This window comes from Thunnus albacares, chromosome 14, assembly GCF_914725855.1.
Source record: "Thunnus albacares chromosome 14, fThuAlb1.1, whole genome shotgun sequence".
Classification (NCBI taxonomy): domain Eukaryota; kingdom Metazoa; phylum Chordata; class Actinopteri; order Scombriformes; family Scombridae; genus Thunnus; species Thunnus albacares.
In genome coordinates, this window is record NC_058119.1 from 12131044 (window position 1) to 12143198 (window position 12155).

At 39.1% G+C, this 12155-nt stretch overlaps 1 protein-coding gene across 2 annotated transcripts in view; it reads left to right on the forward strand.

Annotated features, from left to right (window-relative positions):
- The window catches only part of wdr27 (WD repeat domain 27), a 52866-nt gene that overhangs the window by 19607 nt on the left and 21104 nt on the right, over positions 1-12155 (forward strand). For both annotated transcript variants that reach the window (XM_044373890.1, XM_044373889.1), the window contains exons 18-21: positions 542-675; positions 1379-1476; positions 2478-2599; positions 6190-6287. In XM_044373890.1, coding sequence (XP_044229825.1) covers positions 542-675; positions 1379-1476; positions 2478-2599; positions 6190-6287 — 452 coding nt within the window. The remainder of the gene's footprint in view (positions 1-541; positions 676-1378; positions 1477-2477; positions 2600-6189; positions 6288-12155) is intronic.

Consider the following 12155-nt stretch of genomic DNA (forward strand, 5'->3'; position numbering starts at 1 on the left):
GGTAGTCTTGTGAGATTGGATAGGGATTTTGGTTTGAAGTGTATGTAAATGATATCAGAATTTAGCAAACATTTAAGATTTATATTGTCTACCATAAATGCCCACAAGTGTATTATTCTGGGTTTATACTGTTTTATGGAATAACTCAGACAATACTTCACATTTTAGTGGCTTGCATGAGCAATTGATCAATTAAAAACTATCGAGTTGGACAGTACTTATTATTACAGCTTTTTATTGCTTTCAGAATTCAGCTGTGACTTGACTTTGTTATAAATAACTCTGAGGCATCATGGAGTAATTAGACAAAGGTCTGAATCAGATCAGACCAACTTTTTCCAAGGTCTAAGTCTAAATCATGGTCGATAAAGTTTCCAATAATTAAACAAGACGATAAATAGAAACATTTATTAAATGTGTTGTTACTAGTTGTTCTTCCTATTTCCAGTCATCCTAGGTTATATTTTTATTTTAGTAATATATTTTCCTGCATCATGAATGTCTCAATCTTGATTTTTGTCTGCCGTCTTTCCTCCTTTAGGGCGACAGCATGTTCTCAAAACCCATCAGAAGTGCCCAGTTTTATTACCTCGACAAATTTTTGCTTCTGGCATCTGGACACTCTCTGTACTTGTACTTGTATAATGTGGACGTCACACGCGATGACATCAAAAGGTAATTAGTGCGTACACACAGAATAGTTTGGCATGTACTCCTGTTTTGCTCGTTCCACCTTCTCAGATGTGAGGATTTGATACTTTTCTTTGTCATGCATGATGGAAAGTTGGGTTTTATTTTTTTTGTAATAATGACTTCCATTGCAAATACATTGATTTCAACAAGTTTGCAATGCAGGCAAAAAGGGGATTATAGATCAAAGGATTGGTCTGTTTTAAGATTTATGTCATCTATTTAGGAGGCAGGCTTTGTTAGATTGCTTTGTTAGTAATTTGATGGGGGCCTGGCTTTATTTAGCTGCTACCACAGACACTGCTGACAGTCATTACCACCCAAACTGCTTGACTGTTTACTGTAAGCTGTCAGGGCTTATTCTGGAAGCCAGGGAAATGACAATCAAGGGCTTCCAGATCATATTTTAGCAGTGCATGTTGCTTATTCCTCTTTTTCTTCTTTTAGGTAGTTGTTTGTATGATGCATCTTGTGAAAGGCAAACAGATGATCTGTCATCAGTCAGTAAAAACAAAATCAGAAATCGACTATAAATCTTACTGAATTCTGGCTGAGCTACACAGCTTGTAAAGCTAAGGGAGAGATGAAGACTGATTGGTGTGCAGAGTGATTATGTTTGTTAAAATGGAGATCATATGGTTACTTTCACTGGTTCTGAAAATAATGCAACTTTCTCTTTTTATTTTAGATATCAGCAACGGAGTTTCATCAGAATGGCAGGATGCATCCCAACAAAATCAGGAACAGACATTACGGACTTGTCTGCAATCAATGATTTCTTCTCTTGTATCCTTTTTCTCATTATTATTCTTGAGACAGTGAGTGTTATATTTGAGACAGCTTTAATGCTGTGGAGGACAAAGTAAACCGATCCCTTCAGTAGTTTTACTTGGAGCACCTTGGCTCATTTCCATATCGACCACAGCAATCAGTCTGTGCTTCATAAAATCTTCACATTGCCTCAGGGCTTCCACTGGCTGATTTTACCTGTAAATCATTTAGGTGTCTGTAATTATTCATGAATGTCTGCATTCCAGCCCCTTGTTAGGGTTTATCATGCATTTACTTTGTAATAAATCCGCTGAGCTGAGCTGCGCAGTGTTTGGATGAGTTAGATCCTGTCATGAGTTATTTTGCACTACTGTACTGTGAAAAATAGATATCCAGTGATTACATTAAGTTTTAATCTATGAATTGTATACATTTGTAATAACTCACTTGCTAAATTTTCTGTATATATTATAAGAGTTAATTTGAGTATCACTGTATCTATACAGTGTATATGTTTTCAAAAGAGAACTGAAAGCGATCAATAGAGATAAACTATAAATGAATGAATAGATATACATACAGTACATTAATAAAACCAAGAAGACAAATATTAATAATGAATTTCTAAATTGGAATAATATTTTTTTCATGTAAAGTCAAATCTCTTTCAAATCTCTTTTTTTTCTTTTTTTAGTGGCTTTCTTTGGCATTTTGGCCTTTATTGGATGGTTGAAAGTGAATAGGCAGAGAGGTAACAATGGGGGAGAGAGAGGTACTGGACCTGAACCAGAGAAGCTGTGGTTACTGTGTATGGCATGCATTGTAACCATTCAGCCACCATGGCACCACTACATGTATGTTCTTTTACGTCCTGGAATGCTGACTACTAAATAAAAATGTCTGAGAAGACTGATTTAACATTATACATACTCAGATATCTCGCATTAACTGCATTTCTGTCATGCCTACAGCTCCTACATAATAGATGCCATAACTTTCCTTAAAAGCTGTGTCAGACATCGTCCTGGTGTGTGGTTCAGATCGGTCCATTCAAGTATTTGACATGAACAAAGGTGCAGTTGCCTCAGAGCTGCCTAATGCCCACAGCAGAGCCATCCACTGCATTACACAGAACAAGGTGAGGCTATCTAAACAATATAACATAAATAATATAACATCATATGGGAAATGATATACAAAGAGTGTGAGAAATGTGTTCATGGCATTTGATTATTCAAGGTCGGAGCCTTTATATTGATATAAAAACAGTGGTCACTGGAGAAATAGTTGTGGATAGGTTTGATTAAGTGGCCTTTATAGGAAAACTGGAAACTATGGAGAAAGTTTTACTCCAAAGTTACACAGTTGTGACTGTGACCGATGAAATACAATAACCAGTAAAAATTCAAATATCACCATTGTTTTTATCACACAGTCTGCAGCCTCAACTCTACCTTCTTACATCATTAATAGAGCACATTCATTGAGTGTGATTCTAAAATGCAAAATTATTTCATACTTGTTACTCTACAATATTTCTTCCAATGTTTCCTCATTCTGATCTCAGACAGTTTGCATTCAACCATACACTTTGATGTCGTGAAAACAGCACTTACCTTTAAAGTCATTTTAAATTATTGAATAACAAACTTATAGTTTCAAAAAGTCACACACTTAGGTTTCTGAGGCTTATGAGTTTTTGTCAAATCTGCGTCAGAGACTTGTTTTTCTCTTTCGTAGCTGATAGCGTTTGTGAATGGATAGAAGTAAAGACATCCCATCACGCCACAGGCAGACTGAGTGACATTTAGACCTGACCCACACAGTGAAGAATTTGCTTGGCTTGGCATCAATGGGTAGTGTGAGCCCCATCCTCAATCTTACCCTTGAAGGGTCTACTATTTGGCAGATGTTATAGTATTACATAAGACATCTTCGAGTGTTGCGAGAGTTACATAAGGTGCAGATCGTCTTTGAGGGGAATAAAAGTGTTAGTTTGTGCTGTGAATGAAGAAGGTCGTGGTTTAAAAAAAACTACCCAAATATTTCCATGACAGGCAGACAGACAGGACATGCCATCATCAGTATCATTCATCTTGCTGAGTGTTTGAATGTAAATCCCTGGTGAATCAGGATTAAGACTGCCATAGAGATGGCAGGAGGAGATTCCAGGCTGGATGATGGCCTTGGAGTAATGCTGTTCCATGATGCAGTTTGGGTTTATGTGGCCTTACTCCCACATCAATGTCTTGAACCAATATGGGCCTAATTTGCTAGTGTCTAACAAGTAGACAGCTTGGGCCTAGGTCCATGGCTATTATAGTGCTATGAAGAATGAGTGAATGCATCACTCAAAATGTGTGTATAAATATCAGTAATAAATTCATGCAAGTCTGGGTTTCTGCTGTTATTTACATTTCTGTATAACTATCAGATTACATATCTATATATAAAGCAAGGAATCTCTGTCTGTGTGCCTATATGTATGTAAGTTTGTCCTTCACATATCTCGAGAACTGTTCATCCAATCCACTTCATACCTGGCAGGTGGGTTGCTGGGGAAATGAGGAAGTGCAATGTTGATGTGCGAAGTTGTTTGGATGAGCGGTTCTCGATAAATATATAAAAATACCTCATAAATAACGTTGCTCCTTCCTCTTCTGCCCGTGGAGTCAACGAGCAGAAATACTGACAGCGCCACTCTGCCATTGCAACCCATAGTGTTAATGACTTGAAAACAGACTTAAGGTCTACTATTGAACTGTGTACTGTGAATGAAACTTGGCATGTACGTGCAAGACTTAGTGCTGGATGTCTCAGGCATGTTCAGAAATATATAAAAATACCTCATGTTGCTTCTACAAAGTTGATTTGCTTCTCCTTCTGCCCGTGGAGTCAAGGAGTGGAAATATGGACAGCGCCACTCTGCCACTGCAACCCACATTGTGGTCGGAGGTGGGATTACATCCGTAGTGTTAATGGCTTGAAAAAGTTTAAGACTTAAGCTCTACTGTTGAACTGTGTAATGTTACTGTGAACAAAACTTGGCATGTACGTGCAACACTTAGAGCTGGATGTCTCAGGCATGTTCAGAAATATATAAAAATACCTCTTAAACAAAGGTATACGGACAAATACAGACAGCGCCACTCTGCCATTGCAACCCACATTGTGGTCAGAGGTGGGATTATATCCAAATTAAGAAGAACTACCATAGAGAATGAATTGAAAAAGTTCAGAGAGTTAAGCTCTATTCCCGTTCCTCATGCACGGAAACTTTCTATGCATGTTCAAGATATAGTGCAGGAAGTCTATGGCACATTTTGAACAGGCACTACAGTTCATCCTATCAACTTCAGCTCAACTCAAAATTGTAGTCTCCAGATACTCTGCATGTGAGGCGTTTAGGGAACATGGGTAAATTATAGTGTCTACTGATAGCCTGTGTGTGAGGCATTTTGGGTACATTGGTAAATTGTAGCATCTACCAATAGTCTGCATGAGAGGCGTTTAGGGGACGGGCACTGTTCTCTCTAGGTACTGAGAAATTGTCCCATTCCCAACAGGCACATTTTGAACAGGCGCTGCACTAGTTACAGAGAAGTGAAGGTCCTGGTTCCTCTTCATATATAGTCATTAATGTTTGCAAGCTTTATAATACAAAGACAGCCATTAATTTTGATCAAACAAATTATGGAAATTTTGTTACTTACTGGAATACAGAGAAGTGTGTGTGTAAGAGAGGGGCTTGTACCCAGTGACCCTTGAGTATTGACTTTACTCACTTCTGCATGTTGACCTGTGCATGCTTGACACTCAGGGCAGCCCGGATTAGCTGGATAAACTACAGCTAGTGGCATGGATTAAATGCATTAACCCACTGATGCAGCCTTGCACACAGCTGACTTTATTCCTTAAACTCAGAGGTGCCTGGTCTTTGTCACGCCAGCTATTGTGTGCCGTACATTGTGGGCTGCCTATGGTGTGTTGTTTCAGCTTGGCTGTTGCGTCAATGTGGGGTCCTCTGCCTGGTTGCCCGACGGCCTTTGGGTGCTGCAGGGTTAATACCTGTGGATCATAGGGATTGCCCCCGCCTGGAGACTGCACACATAACATCACTCTTCCCTCCCCTCGCTTTGTCGTCCTGAGGCGGACCAAACATCAGGAACTGCAGCATGTGAAGCAGCTTTTCCCACTTCAAATTTCCATCGCCTCCTCTGCAAAATTCACCTGGAACTCATCAGAGCAGAGGACTTCTCGGAAAATGGAACTGGAAATGCCCTCTAAGGCTCCCGTTCTCACACTCTTAATGGAAATCTAAACACAAAACACTCCGACCGCTCTCTCTCTCACACACACTCTCTCACTTGTATGCATCATCTGATAACTGTGTGTGAAAGTCATATTCGGAATCCATGTATAGACATGCAGTGGAAACTCCATATATTTATAGCTGAGGCCTACCTCAGTGTGGTGGATAAAAGATGGAAAACAACGACAAATTTAGTAACACTTCACCCATTTCAGCCTCACTATACTTACATTGTCTTTAATTTTTCCCTCTAGTTACAGGAATGATTGTGGGACCTGGAATAGTAATATTAAAACTATTTGCCAATACAGGATATACGGAAACAGAATTTTCCAGCACTGGACAATATGAGAAGCTAATTTACAAACTATTTCAGTCAAGCATGGGCTGACTAGGCATTTTTTGTTTTTTCACAGGGCTCCATGTTCAGCACACAGGCTCCAGATTCATACAACCTCTTCCTTACCGGTGCAGTCACGGATGGTGTAAAGATTTGGGACCTTCGTACACTTAGGTTGGTGTTAAGATACTTTGTTATGTTGGATTTATTGTAAAAAGTTGATCTTTAATGTGTGAAACTCAGGCAAGAAAAGTGCATTGAAACAGATACAGACACATGTGGCGTGTAAAGGCAGTGAGTTGTGCCTCAGTGTTCTCAGGCTTTTCTGAGGGAAAATATTAAGTCTGGGTGGCACTACAGTGTGGTAACTTACCCAGAAGAAGAGACAAAGACGCTTCAATGCTTCATAGGTTTATATTTTAGACACATAGGTGATAGTTTTCCACTCAGGGATTCCACTGGATGAAGAGTTTCTTCATCAAATACATCAAAATTAGCTGAGAGCAATAAATGTTCAAACATATCAAATAAGAAACCATTGTTATTTTTTATACCTCTGCTTTTACTGGGAGTGCACAGGTAACTTATATTCAAATTAAATCATCATTGTTTCTTACACAAACATTCCTAAGTTGATGAGTGAATTCCGAAATTGTTCAATTTCCAAAGTACGTAGCTGAGTTTAATTTTCTTCGGCCCTTAGTAGCAGATAGCCATATAAGGAGGATAATTCAAGTAGGCTCTCTTGGATTTCAAAATGTTCCTTTTGGCCCAGTAGACGGCATTATTGAGTACTTCATTCTTTCACGTCTGAGACTGCTTCCGTGTTTAACTCCTCATCCCAGACTCCGTCAAAACCTTATTGCTATCTGATAAATATTTGTGCCTGGTTTCCAGGTCAATTTCTGGTTCAGAGAGCTGTCAGCAAGCGTCCCTCAGCAGATGCAGTTCCTCTGAGATGAAACATATGGATGCATGAGAACAATATGTAGGAACATTTTTTCATTTTGTCAGCCCTGCTCATTTTATTTTCCTCTTTGATAAACTTCTGTAGCTAGCACTAACCACTAAGAGTTACAGTTCCCCTGAATTAATGTTTCTGTTTATTTCTTTGTGTGCGTGTGTGTGTGTGTGTGTGTGTGAGTGTGTGAGTGTGTATGTGTGTGTGCTTTTGAACTAATTTAATTTAGTATCAAAATAAAACATTGATCACATAGAAATCTTGAACATTCCTTGACCACAAAGTACATCCAACATTTCCAATTACCAATAAAAGTTCTTAAGAGGGAAAAAACATTATTTCAAGAGAATAGCACAAACAAAAAAAAGATTTTTTTAAAAGTATTCTTCTATTCAGCCAGATACAGAATTAACAGTGTCTATCTCCTGGAATGCCAACAGCTTGCTTTCCCTGTGTCCCCATCTCACAGCAAGTCAGACCAGTAAATCTAAGGGGGCCCATTTCGCTTTATATGTCAACAGCTCATCTAGTTTTTGTCATGGATGTATTATAAGAGCTGGATACCAGGGGTGATGTATTCAAGTGGGCATGACATGTAGTGAAGTGGGTGTGTCGTGTAAGTCTGCAAGACTGCAGATGACCCTTCTTGGCGCATACGCCAAAAAAAGTTTCTAGCTTCTGGGTTTGCTTCCGCATTGTGCAGCATAAAACCTCCATGGATCAAAAATTCATAAAAGAAAGAGTCATAATTAACTTTGTTTGCAGGTTGAGGTGTCCTGTACAGTTTTTACAGTTTTACAGACATCTACTTTACAGTGGTGGTCTATGGGGAAAATGCATTTTGGGCCAAAGGGGGATTTTTGCTGCAATACTGCGAGTGACCACTGGGAAAATTGGCTGCAAGGCTGAGCAGCAGAGCCCTGTCCAGCTCTTATAATACATCCATGATTTTTGTCCTCATTTTTGTAGAGCTTTTAGGTCTTTCTCATTGTTAAACTGTTTATGTTTTCTTTCTTGTATTTTAATCTAATTTTCTAGATTCTGCTAATTTTCCAGTTGCTGTTTCTTTGAGGCAGTTGACATTGAAATAATTTTACCTCTTGTTACTATGGCACAGGGTAAGGGACAAAATTAAGACTACTGAGAAGTTGGTGGAGGCTATATCCTTGCCAAAGCCATCTACTGATCTGGCCAATGATAAGCCGACACTGGTAACTGAGAGGCCGGTGGTGGGAAATTAGAAGCCAGCAGTGAGAAATGAGAAGCCAACTATTCATTCGGCCAAGGTGGTAACTCATGCATCTAACTTAGCAGTCCAACGGATCGCCTACTGCCTTGGCTGGTCATTAGCTTCTGCGGCTAGTAACTAGCATGCCAGGGCTAGCAACCATGGACATATAAAGAGAACTGGATACAGCATCGGAGGCGGGCCCCGTTAATTCCTATGAATAAAGTTGCTCAGTGCCGCATAAAGCCAAAAAAGTTCAACTTCTTCTGCATTTTTTCTGCATCTGTGGGGCCCATAGAGCAAGCGCACTGGTGACTTTCGCCGACCAAGCTGGCTACTTCTGGTTTAACCCTCCAGCTAATTTGAATGGGGATAAAACAATTCAATCATGCAGCTCTTCCAGACTTTCAAAATGTGATCAGACTGAACTGATCAAATTCTGATAGTGAGTCATTTCACAGGGGTTGTGACGCTCCAAAAAAATTATCTGCTGATTTACAGAAGTATCTTTCACAATATAAGTCTATGGGGAAAAGTCTTTTTGATAATTAATTACTTTTTTTAATTACGCGGTTTGGCTGCTATGTCAACTTGGCTTCACAGGCTAGCACTGTTCCTGGGGGCTTGCTAGCAACCCACCAGATCAGCTACTGGCTTAGCTGGTCATTAGCTTCTGAGGCTAATAACTAGTATGCCAGGGCTAGCAACCCACTGGAACAGCTACTGGCTTGGCTGGGAATTAGCTTCTGAGGCTAGCAACGTGTCATCACCCGATCTGTACATACCATCCAATCGGTACTGCACATGTGCAACTCTCAACAGAGATGAGAAGGAGGCGAGATGGCTCACTCATTCGCAACTTCCATCATCAGTTCCAGAAAAAACAATGTTTAATTCAGAATGTTATTGATTAAGACTTTTTTAAAACAAGTTTTAACGTCTTCTGGATGCAGTTAGTGAGTCTGTACCTAACTGGTTTACTCATCTTCATCATTCATGAGTGTTCTCAAATCTGCTCCCAGTAGTGACACCCTGGCTTGTGCCTTTCTATTTCTTTTATTTTATTTGAGGCTTGCAGTTAATGGAAGTAATTAAGTACATACCAGGTTTTGTTTTTATCAGAATCCCCTCATGACATAAGGCAATATAAAAATTCCAGCTAATGGAAATAATTAAATACATACCAGATTTTGTGTTCATCAGAATCCCCCCGACATAATAAGGCAATATAAAAATTCTTGGAATAGTGTGATTACATAAGATGCTCATGTCATTGCTATCATTGCTACAATTAGTCAGAGTATTTCATTCAGTATACTGTAGGTCTGTCCTCTAAATGGATCTATGCATTGCCTGACCATGTCATATACTTTTTTGCTTTGAACAAAACGCCTGAAAAAAGTTTTACCTGTTGTAAAAAACAAAACTTTGTGACATATGATTGAAACTCCTAATAGATGAAATGCATGTGTGAGTCTAAGTAGCTTCAATATATTAACAGCATACTGAAAGTATGCTTAACCTAATCAGAACACATTCCAATAAAAACTGGTCAAAGCAAGATATGTGGATCAGCCAGAGTTACTGAGGCATTGCCTCTGAAAAGACAGTGGATAGTTCCAAACCTCGGCACATAAAACCAAATGTGATCCATATTCTTAGCTATTGGAAAAAATAATTGAAATGAAGCTGTTTTTATTAGCCTAAGTTATACCTACGTGTATAGAAATTTGGCTGGCAGGCATAAAATCACGTAGGCAATCTAGAGACCCGCACCAAAAGTATTCTCTCACAAAACCTGGCTAATTAAATAAGCAGCATATTTAGTTGGATATCCGCAATTTTGTTGGGCCATTGCTATTTTATCAATAAAAATGTAATAAATTATGTTGCCATCGGAAAAATGTCATTAACGGAGTAATTTTATGACCTTATTATGCTTGTCCATAAACACTGATGATGAATTACTGTCTGGGTAAAGACAGTCTACAGTCTAAAGACAGACAGACTACATTTGTGTTTAATGGCTGTATATGGCCATGGGCATGGCCATTATACCTTACTGGTGATAGAACAGTGTTCTTATTAGACACATATATTTACTCACATTCACAAAAGCTTTAAGTTGGGTTAAAAGTTGAGGTTAATGCTGCATTCTGTCTTTGATCAAATTGGAGAACTTCCAGAAAAATCACAATGGGATATGTACATTTCACTCAGTGGACACTGGTTAAGTCAGTCTTCATTTTATTTTTCTCTGTTACCCGAGAATTACCAGAACTTCTTGCCCCTTCCTTTTCAGACAGAGGCACAAACATGCCTGATACCCACGTCTATCCATCAAAGATCTATTAATGAAGGAAATGATTTTTGAAAGCTTGACATACTTTACGAGTTTCATATGCAAAGTAAACTACTGCAATGGTTACAGTTTATTTCTGTAAGACCCCACTCCTTACATTTCCAAATGATGTGGCAAGACATCATTTATCAGTTGTGCAGGGTCTATACACCAGCACTTACATAGTTAAAAATCATACTCACTCAGACACTTAAATCGGAGTGAGAGAGAAAACACGTTGTGGTCTGCTTGTCCTTAGTTCAGTGAAATGAAATTTCCATCATTTGATGAATTCATGCTGAGCAATTCATTGTTACTAGCCTAAATAGATCAATAATGTATTTATACTGAATATCAAATAGTACAAGAAAGAGTAGGCTTTCCCTTGATTTGCACTGACACAGTTAAATTGGATGAAATATGTTGGCTGCAAATAATGAGCCATGATTAGCCTGCTGATTACCTTGATGACTGACACTGAATACCCAGGTGGATTCAGTAACCTTATAGGCTCACACTCAAGAGGATCGACCCTCCAGTGCAGTCTGTGTTAGTCATCAGGCGAATGCCGGATAGTCATCACTCAACATTGAGGATGTGTGTGTGGGATTCAGCCCAGCATGTCCTCTCCCCCAGTCAAAACATTAGATCCACATTCTGACCTAGAAAACCAGATGAGTGTTTACTCTAACTTGTTAAACTGGCTGCTGTTGGCGTTACAGTGACAGGTTGCGTCAGCTCGGCTGCAGACCTGAATGCCCAGATGTAGTTAGGGGGATTTAGACACAGATACTTCTGTGATACTTCTAAATCCATCTTGCTATGCAGTCTTAATGATAAAAGGTCAGATTTTACACAGTTTATCACATGAGTAGCTCTCACAGAGAAGATAACATAACCCTAGTGGGTATATTTTTTAACATACTTAATATATTCTTAGATTCAGGTAAACCAATTGTAAGGCAAAAGTATTTTGTAAGTTAAAAACATTTTTCTTTGTCAGTATCCAGTATCTCCTGGCTTTAGTGGGTTCAAAGACTCAACAAAATTTTCACAGTCTAGATTTTGGGTTGCACTAGCTGTCAGTCATTTGAGATTTTGTCACCATGTTCTCAATTTTCATCTGTTGGCCTCTGTTTTTTCTGTTTGAACATGAATGTATAAACGTAGCTGGGTCTTGATACTGGTAGAAACCTTGCAAGCATGTGTTAGTTAATGGTGTTGCTGGATCTGATGATAGCTGCCTCCACTCTCTAGTCCAATCAAGTCTGTTAAGAAGGATACCCCTCCAGCACTGGTTTTTCAGTCAGGCCCTTTTTCGGCATCGTCCTGACAATCTAGGTTCTTGACTGAACTCACTCAGCCTTATGAACCAACACATCCAAAATGGCGGTATAGGTCTAAAATTCAGGCTGGCAAAAACAACCTACAGTTGCGTTTACGCCATCTACTGTAGCAGCAGTATAATGCACTCCGGCTTTCCAAAACCATAATTACAATAATAAATAACAA